A 22,550-nucleotide genomic window follows, 5' to 3' on the forward strand; every position below is an offset into this window, starting at 1 on the left:
TGTCAAAGGCTTTACTAAAGTCTAGGTAGACAACATCCACAGCCTTTCCCTCATCCACTAAGTGGGTCACCTGGTCACAGAAGGAGATCGGGTTAGTCAAGCAGGACCTGCCTTTCATGAACCCATGCTGACTGGGCCTGATCACCTGGTTGTCCCGTATGTGCCGCGTGATGGCACTCAAGATGATCTGCTCCCATAACATTCCCTGGCACCAAGGTCAGACTGACAGGCCTGTAGTTCCCTGGATCCTTCCTTCCGGCCTTCTTGTAGATGGGCATCACATTTGCTAACCTCCAGTCATCTGGGACCTCCCCGGTTAGCCAGGACTGCTGATAAATGATGGAAAGTGACTTGGTGAGCACTTCCACAAGCATTTGCAGCAAGGAAGGAGGAGACTGTGTAATAAAAGGGAGACAGGAAGGTCTCCAGTAAGCTCTGAGTCCTAAAGATAGCAATGAAACTAGCACGAAGGGAAGGAGGAAACCACCCTCCCACATTAGAGGAAACCCCAAAATAAAACCTTTTGGCAGATGGTAAAAGGCTTTAGCATTCAATAAAACGAACGAGCTGCATGAGAATGCAAGAGAGCTTTAAGGGAGACACAGAAACCAAACAAAAGACCTATGAAGAAGCTTGGTTTTTCAGTCACTCTTCTGTGTTATTGTTTCAAGTCATTTTTGGATAGGTTTTACCAGCCTTTCTATTTAATTGAAACTATGCAGTTCATGGTTTTCAAGAGACTTACACCTTCATTGCCTGTACTAATTAATTACATGAAAGGGAAGTAGTTTTCAATAACTTTTCTGAATTTTAAAGCAAAAGTTCAATTCCCAATGAGTATTTCATCTGGAGCTCTCAGCCTGGTCCTGGCCTTCCTGTGTAAGACTGGACCCAGCTCCGCAGAGACAACAAAAGCCACAATCATATATAATAATAATAATAATAATAATAATAATAATAATAATAATGGTTTAATATTTAATATCTAGATGTCCCTATTTTTAAAGTAGGTCTGGGTTCAGAGGACTAGGATCTGTCTAACTGCAGTTATTAAAGCACTCACGTCTGAGAAAAATTGCCAAAGCACAGGTAAGTTATAACCCTATCCCAAGACAATATATAAAATGAGTGCTTGTCTGCTTCAGACTAAAGGACCATTTAAATTACAAGTAAGAAAACAACCCCAAAACCTCTTAACCCAGAACTTGTAACTCATTCTTTTTAGCCTTTTTGGTTGGTGCTTTAATGCTACTACCAGTGAGCAGTAGTTAGCTCAGTTAAAAAAATGTTCACAGAAAGTAATAGAGTATGAAAGACGATGTTATCAATTGTAGCAGAAAAAAGCAATTTAAGGGCATAGCATAACCAAATTCTGCTAACAGGTACAGATAAAGACAATAAAATTAATATACTAAGGTAGTGGAAGATTGGTAGCAAATTAAAAGTGGGTAACATCACTTGTTATATGCTTCATGCTCAGAAGCAAAAAATGGGAAAAGCTACTGCCTACTTTTCCTCTGTTTAATTTTAGCTATCCCAAATTAGATGGCGAGTCCTCCAACTGACAGAGGCAGGAACCTCCAGAGGGCAATGCATTGCACCTATCATGGGCATCTGTTTTAGAAGGGCACAGATTATTTCTGGAGGTGGTTGTTGTTGCTCTTTGATTATTTTAGGAATGCGAGGAATGAGTTCAACCAGACACCTAACTTTTAGCTGGCTAATGTAAGATGCGACAAAGACACTTCAACCTGCTCAAGCTAAAAGACAGTATATTTGTTTTTATCTTTGATTATGTCATTTTAGTAAAGAACATGAATAAAAAGAGTAAGATAAAAGCAAGTTTTGTGGGTTTCATTTTCAACAGTGATTATGAAATTAGGATTGCAAGTAACATAGGCAGTGCACATCATCAAAAGAGATTTTGAGACCAAGTGAAAAATAGGCTTTATATAGTTAAGAAGAGAGTTCTAAAGAGAATAAAATCAAAATTGTATTTTTGATAGAATAAAATTTATTTTTATAAATCATATTTTTCAATTTTAGAAAGACCTGTGTTGGGTTAGAGAACAGAACACATGTTTCTGTATTTGTGGTTTTAATTAAGTTACCAAAAAGGTTTATGGATTTGATCCAAAGGTCAGCAAAGTCATTGGTACCCTTCATTGATTTGAATGGGCTTTATAGTCTCATGCTGTAGAGGGAAAATGGGGTTGATCCTGTTCTCATTTTAACTAGTTTCACATTTCGCTGAAATCAATGGAGCATTACTCCTTCATTTGCCCTCACAGGACCAAGAACAAAGTTGAGGTCTCAGATTTTCAAAGGAAGATAACTGGGGTAAAATCAACCCATAGCTGGTGGTAGACATAATTTTACATTCTTCTTAGTAGAGTAGCTACTCTTGCTATTTGCTCGCTGTACTAGAATTGATACAGAATGTGTGCATGAAGAGTATGGATCAAGTTTTAAGTCAGCTAAAGACTTTCCCAAAGACTCTAGCCAAATTAATTATAAGCAGCAGAAACTTAAAGAAGACACTAGCTTTAGGTGCTCCTAATTCCTAGAGACATCCTTGATAAAAGGATTCCTCTCTTCTGGTCCCAGCATCTGTTTACATTCCTCACCTAAATACCCTGAGTTTTGATCATTTGGATCAGGAGAAAACACTGAATAAATCAGTAAAACATATATTCTTATACCAGAATTATCATGTGATCAGCTAAGCCATGTAGAAGTACAGTAAAATTCCCACAGTGACATTCCCATTACTAGAGAGAACCAAAGAGATCTCAAGAATAGCAGTAACAGTATAATAAAGGAAAACATGAGTTGCTGACAAAGCAATGCTCACACATTTTAGTGCTTATCACAGCAGCTGATACTTAAGAAGGGAGAAAGAAAATTTATCAACAAACAACTCTAGCAAGCAAATATCAGTAAGCAATAACAATTCACTCAGAAAGAGCTTATTAGGATTAGAAGAAAATAAAATACTATTTTCATGATGATAGTTGAAAAAAACTCTACACCTAAAGGAAACATTTCTAGAAAAAGACAAAAAAAGCTCATAGTTGTCTCATCTTATGAAGATACATCCCAGCAAAAAGACATTCATTACCTTGATGGGCTGTAAGGACTGGCTGCTTTTCTATGACCCTCAAAAAACCATGCTCCAGGTTTAAGTAGAGATCTACAAAAGTCAACAATATCAGTGGTTAGTGTCACAGTCAACAGCTGTAACAGAATGGATGGCAGCTGCACTGCTGGACACATTAAAGCAATTTTAGAGTCTAGAGAAAGACGCATTCAGAAACTACACAGGTGACAACTGATTTGTCAGTGGAGCTTTAGAGGTAGGACTATCCCTCCCTTCCTCTTTCCTGTCCCTTTCATCTGAAATACAGTTTGTTTGCTTCAAAGTCTTTAAAGTTTGGACCGAGAATTATAACTGCTGTGACACCGTGGGAGTGATCAGCGTCAGGAATTTTCAAAGGTCTATCTGCATCCTTAATTACCTGACACTTTTAAAAGCCAGTCCATTGTCTAAGACGATGCTGATTGTTTCTTCCAGCATCCAAAATTCTTTAAATACGGCTGGACCATCTTGGCACCTTATGACAGAAAATCACAAGGAATGGCTGAAAAGTGTTTCACGTAGCTACACTATCTGGAACGAGCTAAAGAAATTCCTCACCAGACAACTGTAGTCTAATCAGCCCTTTAAACACTCAGGCTAAAGAAGAATCAACAAAAGAAAACTAGAGGAGGAGATATTAATCTCTTGGCCCAACTTTAACAACAATCCTCAGTTACTTGGGATTTCTTAAAGGAATAAAAGACAAAAAGAAATAGAGTAAGAAAGAAGGCTTTCCTCTTTATTTCTTGAGAAGACTGGAATGACCTAATACTTTAAAGAAAGAAGGAAATGTGATTACCATTCCGTCTCCATGTCTACCTCCAACATACACTGAAGAGAAAAGAAAACAAGAACCATGCAGCTTAGAGGACTTTGGAGAATAAGTTTTAACAACAGAAGAACTCCTCCCTCTTTTTGCTGTGCAAGACCTTTTTTTCTTTCAGGTCTTTCTCTCAAAACCCAGCTCCTGAAAGTCCTACACAACAGTGCTCTCTCAACACAACAAAGAAGAACTTAACTTCAGAGTCTGCCGGCTGACGTTATTGACAGTAAGCCTCCCAACTGGTCTCAGTAAAGAATGAAAGAATATGGCAAAATCACTTGTTCTAAGGCCCAACTTCAACTGTTTCAACTCCATCTCACATCATCAAATGCCAGCTGATGGCAGCTGGGTGTCCCAGATGAACTGACTGGGAAGATCTGAATCCTATTTCTAGTGGAGAGGACTCAAAACTGTAAGACCATGTCAATGTATATGCCTTCAGACTGCTCTCAGACATGGGGAACCTTGACATGCCTTTTTGTTCGCATGCAAAAGTCTCTAACTTGCTTATACCTACAGTTCCTGAGGATGAGCTCCGGCCCTCTTGTATAGTTGAATGAGTATGCGAGATCAGAGTCCTGACATTTTATACCAGGCTGTCTGGATATAAAATGACGTGTGCGTTCCTGAGTCTGGCTATTTTCTAATCAGCTTGTCTTCAGGTTGAAGTCATTGTAGAAGCCAAATGTATGTAAACCAACTACTCTTCCAACTATGTGGATAAGCTTAACTGAGAATAAGCTCTAGGATGTGGATGAAACCTTAGTATGGTTGAGGAGCTTCAGAACTGTGTGGTACTGCCATGTACATACTGCCTAAAACTCAACCCGTCACTCTTACACTGAGAAAAACAAAGACTGACCCGATGCCCTTACAGGTGATACCTTTGGCAAAACACTGAGGTTCTTATGGAGCTACTCACTGCAGATTTTCTCAATGCATCCTTTCTTTGTACAGATAACTTTCAATGTCAGGTGACTGGGAAGTATTTTTACTGATAAAAACTTTGAAGGTAGCGCTATGCATAACAGTATATATTTAAATGTTAGGATCACACAATACAGCTGTAGCTGAGCTGCAAACAGAAAAATAGGTTATTTAAAACACAATAATTCCCTGCCACATTTCCATTCACATTCATGTTGCAAATCAAGGCTGCTGTATTTATGCTGTCATCTGTTGGAATTAGCACTTAAATAAAAAAAAAACTACAGGTGCTTTATGATAGTCAGGCTGCATAGAGGAAAATTGGGTATTTTTTGAAAACTGTTCAGAATTTTGTTAGAATTCAGAACTCCTTAACGTCAAGGACCACAAGATCATTGTTAATACACTTCAATTTATTATTTTATAGGGAATCAATTTCAATTAAAATCCATTCAAATAGTGACTGGAAAAATTCTATAATATTGATCTGAAGAGGGAACCAGCATAGTTAAAATTATTAATTATACTTGAGCATGTCGTAAAACACTGGGCTAGTACCCATGCTTTATGATCATGTCAAATAAAGAGTTTAAAAAAATCCCACCCTTTTCCTTTGTGGAAGATGCCAGAGATCTGCATACTGCTTAGTAATAAAGAAACAGTTCATAACAATGCTGACTGCCTATGTATAACTAGGTAAATGAAGGTGCTCTATCATATGAAGCATAAAAGCCATTAAGAGTAAACTTTTATTTGAATAGAACCACATTCATTTTTAAAATTACATTACAGAAAGGCTTTTAAAGAATGTGAATGAAAAAAGAGAAGCTTTTAAATAAAACAGGTTCTTCTTACACAACTTAGAAAAGCAACTTTACAAAGGCATAAAAGGAGAGGGTTTTTCTCCTGCCTCCCTTGAATCTTTCCAGTAATTATAAATCCTTATTGCACAGGCCATAAATGCTAGTAACAACAGGAAGAAAAATACTTTTGAACTATTTGGCAACATTCACCTTCAGGGATTCAAAACAGCAAAACTTTATTCTATATTCTCAAAAAGGCTTTAAGTGACTTTCATTTTTGTTAAAAGTGCCAATATGGTAAAACACTTTTCTAACAGAATGCATTCATGAAGGCGTCAGCAACACCAGTTTCATAAAATCAGAAAGATGGTGTTACCAAAACTCATCTGAGTGAAGAGGGCAATTCATCCAGCTTTCAGACCAACTTTTTTCAGCATAGGAGTTTACATCTAGGCATAGCGAGTGGGAATTGATCTCACCTAAGTTTAGTCATCTACCATGTAGACAAATACATCTGGCAGTCATCCTGAGCTTCTATAATAATCAATGGAGAGTAACAGGCACAATTCATCTGATGTGTCTGAGGTGTGACTGGTGTATCTGAAATACAGAGGATGTGTAGCTGCTATTGTGTGCACGATAGTAGGATTGCTTAGAGTCTCTGTGGAAGGCAGAAGATACATACCCAACTGAAGGCACGCCAAGTTAGGCTTTGGCACTTTCGGCACCACTGAGGCTGCCAGTGACTATATTCTAGTTTGTAAAAAAACTTGTGAACAACTTGTTTCATGACAGAGTGAGACAGACACTCAATGGATACTGAAAGAATTAGGCAGGGAAGTACTCTTCCTAACAGCAATTCTGGATGCTGGGGAGCCCAAGGGAATAGGACCACAAAGAGGGGCCAGGGTTCTGGGCTCTGCCTAAACAGCATCTGCTGCTGCCAGAGGCAGAGTACTGGGACAGAGGGATACTGGATCCGACCGAGAACCGCATTTCTTCTCTTCTTATTTCCAACACTATCCACTCAGTTTGACCATAAAGGTGTTAGCTGATGAAGACAGTCAGGTTTTGAACCAGAAGCCCGGCAGTGAAAATTTCTATGTACTTTCTACGGGGTCGGAACTATAGTTAGGGCTCAGATTTCCTCAATTCCTTTCCAAAACAACTATTAACCCTAATTTTATTCTATGTCCGATTTCTGGAAAAATCTCATTAGAAATGACAAATATGTTACATTGTAAATGGCACCATCTTACAATACGTACACTTGATTTATTTAAACTCTGTGTGAAAGACTGTACCTATTCCTGGAATCCCTTTTACCAGCCTGTTCTTTTCGTCTGGGTGAAAACAAGTGATTTCTACTGGCACTGATCACAAACAGCTGTTGCTAAATCACAGCCTCTGACTACTCAAAACTTTCCTTTTTAGTTGAAAGTCTTTCATGACTGGTTGCAACACAAACAGCAGTATTTTATTTTTTTTTCTTAAACCTTGAGGAAAATTGTTTTTTCTCTTTCCAATTTACACATGAGTGAGGAAATATGTACATACATATGTGTGTGTGTATATATATATGTAATATCTATTTATCAAACATGTAAGACAGTTTTGGGTATGCATTAGCTCAGAAGAACTAAACTTTCCAGACCAAATTTTCCAGTAGACTGACTTCTGAGAAATTTGAAAACCAGGAATGAAAAAAAATCAACATTAATAAAATAATAAGAAAACCAGACAACTGCAATCATGTCCTTGCAATCATAGAAAACAGCTAATACTACATTCCCAGTAGACTGAGTAGCAATATTATTTATAGAAACACATAAAAATGCCAGCACATCATAATATTATACAGCTAAAATCTTGCCATAGAGGTTCATCAATACAAATTTCATAGCTGCATACATGTTTCCTTATTCATACTCCAAACTAATATGCTACGCATATTGAAGGACAATTCTGTGCTAAACCCATCCAGAGTGCATTACAATGTATTGTCCAGTGTATTGGAACTTACTTTACCTGTCAGCCGAATCACTCGGTTATTTGATATGAATATGTATTAGCATCACAGCAATAGCTAAAAGGTAAGTAACAGAAGCATAGTAATTCAATGGTCTCCCAGGGACCACTGATTGCACTGCAAAGTATATTCTTCAGGTTAGAAACCAGCCACATGAAATTCAAATAACTGATGCCATAGATGGAATTTGATATTTATCGTCACTGATGCATGCATTTTAAACATTTTATCTGCACTCAGATACACACTCCACTTATGATATTCTGCTTCAGCTAAAACAAATGAAAACTATAGAGAACCCCTCAGTGCATACTTGTAACCTGAAAAAATTGATTTTCAGAAGTCTTAACAGTGCCTAAAGTCTGAAAAACCTCTCAGGAACAACTACGGCTTCTGACTCCAGAGCCTACATCCTTTCTAAGTGCTGCAAATGTCCTTGACTGGGAGTGGGAAAAATACAACAGACTGCTCTTTTGTACGCTAACGGATGGTAGCAAAGTCGTTTTACAGTCTTGGAAGAGCAGTGTTAAGTACCAGAGCTATGATTCCTACAGTGGTAAAGGACATACAATGGAAAGGAGTAAAAGGAATCATAGAATAATTTGGGTTGGAAGAGACCTTTAAAGATCATCTAGTCCAACCCCCCTGCCATGGGCAGGGCCACCTTCCACTAGACCAGGTTGCTCAAAGCCCCGTCCAACCTGCCTTGAACACTTCCAGGGATGGGGCATCCACAACTTCTCTGGGCAACCTGTTCCAGTGCCTCACCACCCTCAGAGTGAAGAATTTCTTCCTTATATCTAATCTAAACCTACCCTCTTTCAATTTAAAGCCATTACCCCTTGTCCTATCGCTACACGCCCTTGTAAAAAGTCCCTCTCCAGCTTTCTTGTAGGCCCCCTTCAGGTACTGGAAGGCTGTTCTAAGGTCTCCCCGGGGCCTTCTCTTCTCCAGGCTGAACAACCCCAACTCTCTCAGCCTGCCTTCACAGGAGAGGTGCTCCAGCCCTCTGGTCATCTTCGTGGCCCTCCTCTGGACCCGCTCCAGCAGGTCCATGTCCTTCTTATGTTGGGGGCCCCAGAGCTGAACACAGTACTCCAGGTGGGGTCTCACCAGAGCAGAGGAGAGCGGCAGAATCACCTCCCTTGACCTGCTGGCCACGCTTCTTCTGATGCAGCCCAGGATACGCTTGGCTTTCTGGGCTGCGAGCGCACATTGCTGGGTCATGTCCAGCTTTTTATCCCCCAGTACTCCCAAGTCCTTCTCGGCAGGGCTGCTCTCAATCCCTTCATCCCCCAGCCTGTAGTGATACCGGGGGTTGCCCTGACCCAGGTGCAGGACCTTGCCCTTGGCCTTGTTGAACCTCATGAGGTTCACATGGGCCCACTTCTTGAGCTTTTTGAGGGATATGGACATATAGTGAAAATAAACCCATATCAAGAAGAACGTTAAGATTTCTTTACCTATAATCAGGCAATTTAGCATGTTGGGTCCTGGAACACAGTTTTGATGCTATGATAAGGGATAAACTACTACTTCTGGGTAATTTCTGACAGTGTTTCCATGCTATATGTTGTCTTCAACTCACAAGGTCTCTCAGAGATTTTGGAGTATAACAGGAGCATAGAGCAAAGGAAATCAGCTGGGAATTACGTTTGCTGGAGCTCTTCTGAAATATCAAGTGTTTTTTTCTGTGCCTTGGATAGAGGCCATGTATGCAGCATATGCAAGAAACATTTGCATAGTAATTTGTGCTATAAGAAGAAAGGCCCTTCCTGATTAGCTGGAAGCTTCAGGGTTCGGGAAAAGAAAAAGGTGAGGTCAAGATAATGAAAACAAAAGAAACGGGTGCCTGGTAAGAGGACAGTCAACATTTCAAATACCGCACGCCTCTGAACACCACCACAGGGACATGAAACAGATTCCTCAAGTGTTACACACTTCCCCCGCCAGCTGCCTGGGAAGGCGAACACACTGCCTACCTGGAGTGTTCACACAGGCAACATCTGCTGTTTTTTACAGAGAAGAAAAAGAGTATTTCTGGCGGAAGGAACTCATGATTCCTCGGATGCCAAAACCTTGAGTCCAGAACATACTCAGGAAAGAAAATAGTACATACTGGAAGTGTAACAGGATGACCCTCTACCACAAACCTCAGTTGTTCTGACTTCTTTACAGTGATGACAAAGAAATGTGCTGATCTGAAGCAACACTTCTTCAAGGGACATGAAAGACAGTAGGCAACAGCATTTCAGATATTACTGTATCCATAAAGCCTACACAGCAGGGGGAGAGCAAACTGCATTCATCTTCTCATAACTCCAAATGACCTTCCAGTTCCGCGCTTGGCAAGGTCCCATGTTCTCAAATTTTCTGACCACTCACATCCCTTTTTAGGCAGGTGTGTAACTCTCAATCATTCATGCTGTGTACTGGAGCCACCACAACAGGGAAGGTCTTCATATGCGGGAATTCAGAAGGTGGGAGTGAGTCTAGTATTTCGAGGCTTTTATTATGGAAAATGACAACAAACCTCCTCAGACATGGTGATGCAAGCTGGAATGGCAGTGCTCAGGTTCCTCCCACCTTCAACATTCACAAGGAAGAAGCAGATAAGGTGAGAAGGAACTAGCTTTCATGTTTCTGACAGCCTGGGAGGGTTCAGTGCCAAACAGCTCAAATGTTGATCAAGCCTGCCTTTACTCTAGTATTAAGAGGCTGATAATGCTGTAAAAATCCTTATATAATACGTTTCAGCTGGGGGGGGGTTTCATGGTCCTGGTTTACTCACCACATGGACCCCGAAGGCAATGTTTCTGTTACAAGATTCCTCTAAAACCCAGTGAATGATCCATCACTAGAATACATGGCTCTTACTTCATCTTTCCTCAGAAGATGAGATGCATCTCTGAAGGCTCTCTAGTTCCTTTCCTGGAAGAATACAGTGCTAGGGTACTATAACAGCTTTTGAATGGGACTATTTTGGAAATTGAAGAAAGAAAAAAAATCGGTCTTACCGTGGTTATCATTGGTCACATATGTTTTTCAGTAGCTAAGCACCAGTGCAGGATGAGCAGAAAACTTACTGAAGAAATAATTTCAACAAGTATCGACAGCTGTGATGATTTTCAATGAAGCATAAAGCCTTACTCTAACACATTTTGCTAGCAGGAGAAATTTTTTTTTTTGAAGAAAATTTGGCACATTCTGTGGCCCAGCAGTATATTCAAGTAGCACTTTGCCCTATATGAAACTCACAGAGGAGCTTAGGAGGGGGCCCAACATCATCTTAAATGCAGGTATCATTTAATCCAAATCCAAAAATGTTTCTTAAGCTCAGCCCTATTAGCAGATTGCTGTCTATGGATACTTTGCTCAGAATCACACATAGCACTGTTCTACCACTTTGAGGACAGTCTCTTCTATGCTAGCCAAAAGCTGGACTCGCATTGAAAAATCTCAAAATAACTTCTTCTCTGTGTAGTTATGTAAGGCTTTTTTTTAAAAATGATCTTGCAACTCAGGCTTACAGCGGTAACAGTACAATAATGGTGTTTCCGACAGTGTTCAGCTCTCCCCAAGAGACATTGGAAGATATTTTGTCAAATTAGTTCCTCAACATCACTAAGTCTGGGAAAAAAGCACAGATCAGTAGTTGGGCCTGTGCCCTTCTATCCTAGTGGAGGCTGGAATAGCATTTCTGCTGATAATAGCTTCAATCAGGCAGTTCTTACTCCAAAGAAAAGTCTTCCTAAAACTCAGGACAAGCCTTCAATTACACAATCACGTACTATTCTGGCTTTAAGATCCCCAGAACAGACTGGATGGTGTGTCCTGAATGAAGAAGAATGAAATGGTTTAAAGCCATTTTCTGAAACAGAAGTAGAAAAGAATGCTAGTTCTCTACTGAGTTTTTAAAACGATGTTAACTTTCTCTGTGGACAACAGAACACAAAAACATTTAAAATATCTGATAAGTATTACATAATGCTTTTTTAAAACTTTCCGTGTTTTCTCCAGCTTCAATTGGGGTATGAACTAAAGTCAGTGGAAGTCTTTTCGCTGACATCAATGGGCTCTGAATTAGGACCTCACTGCTTGCCACCCAGCTTGTGTGCTAAATGAATTCAGAAAGGGGGTTTAACAGCTTCTTTCACCTAATGATCTCCTGAGCTGTGCACTGAGAGACAGAGGGCTTTTTCCCCCTCTTTTTGGAGGACAGCAAAGGACAGTGTAGCAATAGCTATGCTGTGACCTGCGTTTTGCAAGTGGAATTTCCAAAAGAAAGAAACTGCTGGCATGCAAATGTGTTACTTTTCAGAGAAAAAATGTTATCCAAATGTTCTCCAAAACAGAAGAGCACTTACAGAAAGCTATTCCAGTAACAACCTGGATTAGGAACGTATAAACCATAATAAGAACATGCGTGGACACAGTTTGAAGAAACTGGGCAAGGGGACAGAACCAGTTTCGGAGAACAACTGACATACACACAGCTTTACAGACTGCACTGTAGTGGAGAAATTATATCTTAACCGTAGTACTTGCAAACAAGCACTTTCAACAGACACACACTACAACTTGGTGTAAATGAGATGAAAAGGGATAGGAATACTGCTGTCATCATCCTATCACTCACCCCCCACCCCACCTCTGGGATCGTACGATTAACACAGCTCTGCTGCACAGGGGAATGTTTTATGGACTGTTGTGCTGCCCCATAACTTCAGCTCTATTTAAGAAGGCTGGAGTGGAGCTGAAGTGCAGCGCCATGGCCAGCACCATTACGGGGGAAGACAGCAGGAGCTGCAGATCACCAGGTTTTTGTAAGCTTGTGCTAGCTTTCATAAAGCATATGATGGCATGCCTTTATATGATCAGACTAAGTAACAATGTTCTCTCTACATGGCAGAGAGAGATTACATTAAACACACATCAGTACATCTACCACTGAACTGTCCTTTATAGTCCAGCATGTGTTTATTCATGCTCTTACCAAAGTCCAAAATTGTATCCTCAGCTGCATGGGCAAAGAATAAATCGCAAAGGATGCTGCCCTGAATTCTCTGAAATGGCAGTTGCCACTGTCTGACTGATCATGACTCATACACCAGTTGATGTGTCCAGAGGGGAACCAGAGAGAAACAATAAAGAAGAAGCCTGGAAGCACAGTCCTCAATGCCAAATACAGGTTTATGGAGAAATCTATCCGGACTGTGGTGATCAGCTGACCCAAATTTATAGCTACTGGGTCTTCACTGTCCCGTATCAATAAAATCCCAACTCCCATAAGCAGACCTAAAACAGTGATGGTTGGTGACCAGAACTTCACAGTCTGGCAAACTCTCAAGTAACACTCCATCTGTAGGGGAAGAGAGAACCCGGCCAACAGTGGAGAAAAGGATGCAGGAATAATGGATGAAAGGATGAATGGATGAAGGGAAAAGGAAGAGCTCTAAACACCTGGGGAAGGCACTGATGCTTCAGCATGTGCACTGCTTTTGACATGACACAAGATGAGGTGAGGTCATATTCACAGGTCATGGTGAAATGAAGGAGCCCTAATACTCCTCATCACAATCCACACGACACCAAGCCTGAAGGAACAATTCAGTTGAGACATCAGCTCTTTCAGATAAAATACAGCTTACTCAACTAATCAGAGTTTTTCCCCAAACACAGTGAGCAACGCTTAATCAGGAACATAATGTCATGTGTGAAGGACATTTTGTTAAAAATACACTGCATGTACTGAAGAACTCAATTTTTTTCATATGATGTGACATATAATGGGCACTGAACCAAAACACCACAGAAGTATGCAGTTTATGCTATCTCACTGGACTACCAAACAACATTTAACATTGAGAAAGTATTGCAGATATATATAGAGGATGTCTAAATGTTCCTTTACACTGTTACCACAATGATTGCTTTTCTTCCATGTTACCACAGCTGTTAAAAAGCCTTAATAAAGAGCTAATAACACAAGTAATTATAAAACATCTTAACCTCATTTGGAAAATATGTATGAGCTTTTTTGTTACTCCTTCTTCCCTGTCTTCTAATCAAGATCTCCACATTGAGCCCAGTTACGCATTTTCTTAGCAGCATAAATTAGAAGCAACTCTATTCAAGTCAATAAAATTACTCCAACATGAAAAACAAATCAGCCATCTGCAAAAAACAGAGTCTAACAGGTAATTTTCCACTGACAGCTCTTACCATAAAACAGGTTACAGAGATTACTCTTTTATCTAACACTGAAAGTAAACAATTAATGCAAAATGTACAACGTCTGTAAAGACAGCATGTTCACTACTTGTGCCCTTTATATTTAATTATTTTCATCTTAGTAAGCAGACAGTTAAGTAAGACTACCATCAAGCTGTAGATGGAGCTTATTCATCATGCAAAACAGGCAGCTGAACATCTCTATTTATTTATGCATTATTTTACCTTTTGTTCCCAACTTGGAAAGCATGTGGAATCTATGAGACATTTTCACGCATCATTTCTTGCAGGAGAACATCAAGTCACCTTTTATGTCCTCAGGCAAACTTCTCCTACCTGATCTCAATAACTGTCCATATCAAAATTATTTTTCATACCTTGTGTAAGTAGCTGGAGGTTTCGGACTTCTTCTCTCACCTTCAGCTGAAGGACTTGCTGCAGAATGTGCTGTCGCAGGCTTTCCTGGGCAATGCCCATTCGTTCAAGCTTTTTGTCAGTAAGTCTCAGCAAAGCACGGCCTGGATGCAAAAGGCAAAAAGAAGAATCACCCAAGGATCTCCATTAATGCAGTGTTCTCACTCTGACAGGATAATTTGCTGCAGAAAAAATTCTCAGCCCTGAAATACCTCAGTCTGAGAGGTTATTGTTTTATCAGTTAGGTACTTCCTTACTGTCAGAGATCTATGTTCCACTCCTCCCTTTTCTTTTGATTTTCTGTATTGTTTTGGTGCTTTCTGAGACATTTAGGCATGTAAAATAGGTATCTTGTGCCATTTTAGACAACCAATTGCCATTCTTAAGTGCCAGCTGGTCTCCCAAAGGTAGGATATCCCCTCTAAGTCTACAATTGGTCCAGGTGCCTAAATACACCCTCACTTATTTTCAAGCATCTACATTACTGTCAAGAAACCACCAGTGAATTTTACCAATTTACTAAATTTAAGATATACTGAGGATGAATATTGTTGCAATTCAGATATGCCTATAGTGTAACAGCACCATTTCTCAGGAGGGCCCTGTACTTCGTGGACCAGCCTTCAAAATCACTCTCAACAGTAACCTATCACAGCAAAACAGAAAAAAGAGCCAGAGATTTCCCTTCAGACTATCAGTTATATCTAAATCATTCCTGAAAAAGATGTTTGCCCAACTATAAGGAGCCTGGTCTTTGCAGGCAATCACTCCCAGTTTGTGACTTACCTTTACCATTAGGGTAATGTTGAACCACAGTCCCATGCAGATTGTAGATGTTAAGAAAATCAAACAATCCACACGCCCCAGATTCTGCTAATGGAACTCTGACTCCATCTTTTGGGCATCGCTATGCTGTATGTAAACAGGAGGAAGGCAGCACACTGGCTGAGCCAACACTAAGGAAGTATTTGGACCAAGCAGAGAACCAAAGCATCAAGCAAAGTTTTACCTTAGGAAGAAAACCAAAACTTACTTTCTTTGGTCTTCACCACTGCCGTAAGCTAGTACAGGGAGGAGTGCCCTGCAGCCCTCTACTGACCCTTGATTCCCAGTATATACATTTGCTATCCAAAGGTGCCCTGGCCAATATCAGCAAATCACACTGGAGCTATGTTGACGCTACCTTGGAAAACGGCATGTTGTTTGGTTCACTTTTTTAAACAAACTCAACTTTTTACTTCCTCTAGTTCTGACTGTAAGCATTTTTTAATTATTAAAAATCCCTTCTTCGATTTCTCAGGCTTTATTCTGAAACCAGAAGAAGATAGCAAAGAGCAAGTTACTCCCTCTGCAACACAGCAGCCTCTGTGCTACCATTACTGTGGCTTTTGGATGAATGGTATAATTTAGCTCATCATAAAGTGTTACTCAACACAGCAAGATAAGGCCCTTATTCAATCTCTTTGCTTACAAAACAGCAACGACTACAGAATTTTTATAATTATTTTAATTAAAAAATTAAAGATAAATGCCAAGAATTTAAAGGGGCGCATAATATTTGCCCCAAACCAAGCAGTTAGCGGTATACCCTTCACTAACGTCGTGGTTTAACCCCAGCCGGCAACTGAGTACCACACAGCTGCTCGCTCACTCCTCCCCCCCCCCGGTGGGATGGGGGAGAGAATTTGAAGAGCACAAGTGAGAAAAACTCGTGGGTTGAGATAAAAACAGTTTAATAATTGAAATACAATAATAACAACAACAACAATAATAATAATACACAAAGCAAGTGATGCACAGTGCAATTGCTCACCACCTGCCAACCGATGCCCAGCCAGTCCCCGAGCAGCGGCCCCCCCGGCCAGCTTTCCCCAGTTGATGTACTGAGCATGACGTCACAGGGTATGGAATGTCCCTTTGGCCAGTTTGGCTGTGCCCCCTCCCAGCTTCTTGTGCACCTCCAGCCTTCTCAGTCAGTAGAGCATGGGAAGCTGAAAAGTCCTTGACTAGTGTAAGCACTGCTCAGCAACAACTAAAACATCGGTGTGTTATCAACATTGTTCTGGTCCTAAATCCAAACCACAGCACTGTACCAGCTACTAAGAAGGAAATTAAGTCTATCCCTGCCGAAACCAGGACAACTAACTGCTAGATTTCACCCAGAAGCGGTTCTGGGAAGCGGTTAGTGGGATCTTGATATGATGCAATGTAAAATACCAGGATATTACTATTAGCAAAGCAAGATGTTATTGATCATATAAAAAATGACAGGGTTCATATATTTTCTGCCCTTCCATGCCTCTCAAGCACTACACGCTATGGAGGATGACCTTCTGATTAGGAAAACTTTCTTTGAAATCACAAACAAGAAGAATTCTATGGGTTAATGTAATAACAAAATATGGAAATTAGTCTCTTACAGATCAATGCCAGCTGTCCAATTCCCCTGGTGATACAGACAGTAATAATGACTTCAATTTTTATATCATCTTATCACACTAAAGCATCTTAAAGCAATTTATAAAGGATGTACAGCAGTCCAAGAGTATGGTCTGTAATGTCAATCTAGCAACTGAAAGCAAACGAAATATAAACAGGTCATCAGTTTAAAGAGTGCCAACATGCATGTCATCTTAGGGCAGGGAGTCAGCAACAGTAATGTGAAAGGACAGACAGAGGCCATGCATCTCATCCAGTGCCCTCCATCTCTTTTTGGCCATGGATATAGTCATTACTCTTTACTTCCTCTGGGCAACTCTTTGTTTCATATTCAGATAGGTCTTCTACCCCAGTCACTGCCTTTGGAAGTTGAGAGTGTACAAAACAGAGACTTCTCTTTGCAACTTCTGGCATGCCAGTTCCTCTGCGCCTTAGGCTCAAAGCACAATGCCATTGGAAAAAATTGTCTTTGACTCATACTATCTGCAGCAGCTTGCACAAGTTGCCTTAAATTAACTCTTTCTTGCACCAAATCCAATGTGACATGTTGAGGCAGTGATGAGGTGAGAAGGCAAACATCCCAATGTGGCTTTTCAAGAATGCAGTAAGTGAACCGAACTAAGAAAATTCAATCCTCCTCATACTTTCTTCCCCCTCAACACTCAGAACAACAACATCCAAGTCAGAACTGGAATAATTTTTTATTCTAGTACTAAGTCATGCCTTTGAAAAGATATCGCTAATGCCTGGATCAGTCACCAAAGCCAATTAGTTACTAAGGCCAACGTCCTGACAATCAGCTTATGATTTCGGATGCTTCAGTGTCTTGCTTCCTGTACCGTACATATCTGAAAGAGTTATCATTTGGCGCTAAGAATTCTGTAAGGTTTATTGAACATTGAAACCAGTTGTCCAGAGAGGTTGTGGAGTCTCCATCTTTGGAAACATTCAAAACCTGACTAACAAGGTCCTGAGCAACCTGCTGTAGTTGCCCCTGCTTTGAGCAGGGGATTGGACTAGATGATCACCAGAGGTGCCTTCCAACATCACCTGTTCTATGATTCTGTGAAACAACCTGCATGAAGGATCTCAAGATAAAGATCTATTTTCTTTAAAAAAGAGACGATTAACGAAGGAAATTAGTAAGCATACACAAAAGATAGTCATTTTGGCAAGCATCACAGTTTAAAACAGAGAGACAGCTATACAGTAAAAATTGGGGATAGACTTTTAGTTTTCAGAGAGTGCTGGATAGAATATATTGTCAAGAGCAGAACATGCAACAAACGTAACATTTTCTAAAAGTGTACACTGATCTTTGCTAGGACACAAGTAAAGGAACTTTACCTACATCTCAGGAAAATTTCCCAACGCTACAGAACTGGCGCTACCTCTTAGATGCAGCAGCTACACGCACACAAGAGATCAGGAGATTTTTTTCAAAAGCACCTTGACCAATAGAACCATAAAGATCGCAGTCACAAATACCTAGGCCTTGGCTCTAGCTAACTGCAAGGCTGGAAACCAAATGCCTTAAAAAACCCCACAACTCCCTCAGTACCTGTACACATCTTTTAGCACCTAAACCCCAGCCCTCTCATACTCAGGACAGATCAGCCGTGGAATGTTCTGAGACACCCCGAGGGCAGACACAGAATATAAAATACTTTCCAGCTTAATAATGGATTGATGGCCTAATTTTTTCTAATATGACTTAGCTGCTGCAGATCTCATTTGATCAAGCTGGGATTAGATGAAAATTTGAACGGAGGGAGAAACATTGCATGCCACAGAACATTAATATGAGTATAAGCATTGGTCCAATGAGGTTGGCATTGGCCCTAGAGCAAGAAATGTGGCACAGTCTGATGTACCTAATCAGAAATGCTTGTACCTCCCTGCACTGGTATAGCCTACTGCTCTTCTCCCCGAGCCTGTGAAGCTGTGCCAACTGCCAGTTCACAGACATCTAGAGGGACACCACGCGAGAAGCCTTGAAAGTACACTTGTAATGAAGGTGAATGAATAGGTAAGAAAGGACTTATTAAATGTGTAGAAAGAACTGAAGAAATACCGAGAAATGAGAGCACATAGTTAGTAAGAGGCTGGTCTCATGCAAAACCCTGAAGAAAACTATGACTAATTTAAAGTTGATGAAAATGATAAACCACTAGTGGGAACAAATGATGTGTGCGAAATACGGCCAAGAAACGTGATCTTGTCTCCCGAGTACAATATGATAGGTATACCTGAATGTCAAGACAAGATATTCAGTTTACTTACTATGGGGCACAGAATCTAGGAAACAAAGAACAGGGCAGAGAACACAAGGACATTAAAAGATGCCCTAATGCCAGACCAACAGCTCACCCAGCCCTGTATTCAGAGTGGCAATAGGAGATATATTTCAGGAGAGCTATTGGGAGGGCTACTTTCTGAAGTCATTCCCTTTGTACCGTGCTAGCATCCAGAACTGTTATACTAGGGTTATTAGAGAATATGGCATTTTTAGCACCTATTTATTGTCCTGATGTCCATAAATTTGTCTTTTTGATCTTCCTGATATTGTCTGCCTCTGCAGCCTCCCAGGGTAGCAAATTCCAGAAGCTCACTGCCCATTTTTGTCTGTTTTATATTGAATTCTTATTAATTGCTTCACGTGTTCTCTAGTTTTTGCATTGCAGTATTTGGTTAACAGTTCAACATTCAGCTTATCTGTTGCTTCCATGATTTGTAAACTTCAGTCATATGCCTTTTGATCATATTTCTGGATGGATCCAGCTGACAAACCTAGAAAAACAGGAACATGGGATTCACTAAGCCCCTAAATTATGCAAGATGAAAACTTTTCAAGTTCATACTTAAATGCTGCAAGCACCATTTTAAATTGTTGTTGACACAACAGGATATTCTTACTTAATTGATAATAATGTGCTTCTCTAGTTTTGAAGTAGAACAATTTCAAACATATTGCTTTTGCATGTACCTCTTTAGTTCCACAAACATATTTATAATTCTAGTTCACTGGGTGAACTATTTCACTACTTGAAATAGTCTGATCACAGCTTTCCTCTTGCTTATATAGGCTGATTGTTTGCTTCTTTTCAGTTCAGTGCTTAAAAACAAGCCTCCCAGGACTTATCAAGTAAGACATTTCCATGACAGAGACACAGACATTAATATCATTGTTCAGGTGCTGGTGAGACACAAGTATAAAATTCTCATGATATACTCAGGAAAGAAGAATTCAAACAAGAATAGGCAGAGAGAGAGGCTATGACTTCATAGTGAGGAATGGTGAAACTGTGAGAGGAGGCAAGAAAAAGAATAGTCACCTACAGAATGAAAACGGCCTCACGATGGCAGTGGAGGAAGATGAACATTAGGCAAAGAGAATAACTATTAAACTAAGGAACTACGTTGAAAAGAGAACAAATGGATAAGAATACAATTGACGACGCTGGGTTCAGAAACATCTTGTAAAAGAAGCAGCACAATCCAGAAATCAATCAAATTTTCAGAGCAAACTCGATATGACTTCATGACACTGTTCTTGATAACCCATCAGATCTTCTACAGTCCTAGATTTTCTGCTTTCCACATGAGAATTTAAGAGCACGTCTCTCCTTCTCATGCCAGTCTCATCACTAATCAACCAGACACATCAGCCCCTTTGTCATCAATGCCTTGTGGCAAATCTATAGCTTTTCTTGCAAAAGCAGTTAGTTCTGGCTCGTCTTACTCATCATTTTAGTCCTAAGACTGGTGCAGACTCTTGGTAAACTGCAGCTTGCATTACCACCCTCTTTGCCCCACTTCAGCTATCTAATATCTCACTAATCAGGGAAGACTCACGCTTCAAAAGTAAAAATGGATTCATTTTTCATCAGACTCACCACCGCAGCAAACACTTTATTGGTCTACCTACTAGCATAATGGCAGCTGCCAGCCTAGGCAAAGAATTAGCTCCCAGAATTGCTATTGGTAGCTGCCTGGTACTTCTGACACGATGAATGACACTCAACTGGGGACCAGCTTAGACAGATAGGAGACACAAGGCATACTGGTACGGAAATAAAGCAGAGGGAACAATAGTTTCTAACAATAGGGACCAGAAGGAGCAAAGAAGACTGCTTAACCTTGATGAATATCAGAGATGTCCAACTGAGGAAGTTCTCCATCATCAGAGCCAGCATTCTTGTGCTTTCTCATCCTGTTAACAAATGCAGCAAAACTCCATGGAGCTGTAGGAATTACTTTCTGGTAAGTCACAGGAATGGGAGAGGCCCATGACTCTAGTATGGCTCCAGTGGAAGCACAGGAAAGCACAGGAAGACATTTGCTCATGTATCAAACTAGCTTTGGACATGCCTTTATTTGTTAACATCATCAAAGAAGAATATGATTATTTTCTGGCTCTTTCTCACTCATTATTTGCTGGATCTGGATGAGGCCAGCTGTACAGTAAAGTTTCTCAAAGAAAACACTGTCATACTGATCAATTAATGTCTGATCAAACTCAGAAAAACAGCTATGTAAACAAAGGCACTTTCCAAATATTATCTGCATCCTTTGTCTTCACATCATGTCTGTTTATAGTTCTGACAAGAGGAAGTGATGACTATTGTTACTGCTGCCAATAAATCTACAATAACCTATAAAACCCCTCTCAGGTCACAGTTCTCTTGCACCTTTCTGCCCTTCCTCCACACTTCTGAACCGCAATCACGAACAGGATATGAAAGAAAAGTAACAACACAATCTTTAACTTAGCTGCATTTTCAAATACAAAATTAGCAACAATCAAGACATGACTTTGTTTCTAAATTTGTCTGTTTCTGACAAACTTATTAAGTGGTCAGTAATATATCTGGGAAGCTATTTAACTCAGATTACTTAGTTTGGCATAGCTTCCTCTCACCTTAGCACTGCCTTTCCCAATTCCCTCCATATTCCGTTAAATAATGCTGTCATTTTCTATTCTCTTAACTCTGACACAGTCCTTTGAGCTATATATCTCCAGCTCAACAATGGTCTCCGAAAACGCACCAACTTAGGAGATGTCTTTCTGGCACTCAGTTTTGCCCTGGCTCTTCCCAAGGACCTCTCCCAGCTAGCTACTGCCAGCTGCTCCTCCCCAGCCACCACTAACTTTGGGGCTCCTATGCCCTGCTACACAGGCTCAAGCATGTCCATCTCTTCAGTCACAACAATGTTGGATTTATGCCATTGAAAGAAAACAACAAACCTGCAGTAATGGTGAAGTCATGTAAAAGTACTAAAAGACAGTCAGTTAACAGAGCATGGATCTTGAATACTCATTTTAGGGACTGCATTTTAAAAGTACCCTTACTCTCTCCCTCGTAGATACTTTCTTCCACCCAAGCAGCTCCAAACAGTCCAGGTATCTTGAAAAGTCACGCTAAAGGCAAAAATCCCTCTCCGGAAGTAAGAGTCTCCCGACTCCCAAATCCTCCCATAAATAAAGGAAGCAATTCCTGCTCCTTGACTCATCCACACATTTTCAAGAAAGTATTTAACTGTATACTTTAATTGAGTGGGAGCACCACATATCCTTATATCACAGAATCATAGAATCGTTTAGGTTGGAAAAGACCTTTAAGACCATCAAGTCCAACCATTAACTTAGGACTGCCAAGTCCACCACTAAACCATGTCCCCAAGCACCACATCTACACGTCTTTTAAATACCTCCAGGGATGGGGACTCCACCACTTCCCT

The 22,550-nt window shown here is 40.3% G+C and overlaps 1 protein-coding gene across 1 annotated transcript in view; it reads right to left on the bottom strand.

Moving 5' to 3' along the window:
* Positions 1–22,550, bottom strand: part of SAMD12 (sterile alpha motif domain containing 12) — a 190,359-nt gene that overhangs the window by 81,858 nt on the left and 85,951 nt on the right. The window contains exons 6-7 of the mRNA XM_009277250.1: positions 14,333–14,473; positions 3,122–3,193 (exon numbers count right to left, since the gene is read on the bottom strand). Coding sequence (XP_009275525.1) covers positions 3,122–3,193; positions 14,333–14,473 — 213 coding nt within the window. The remainder of the gene's footprint in view (positions 1–3,121; positions 3,194–14,332; positions 14,474–22,550) is intronic.

This window comes from Aptenodytes forsteri, unplaced genomic scaffold (genome assembly GCF_000699145.1).
Source record: "Aptenodytes forsteri isolate BGI_AS27 unplaced genomic scaffold, ASM69914v1 Scaffold49, whole genome shotgun sequence".
NCBI classification, from domain to species: domain Eukaryota; kingdom Metazoa; phylum Chordata; class Aves; order Sphenisciformes; family Spheniscidae; genus Aptenodytes; species Aptenodytes forsteri.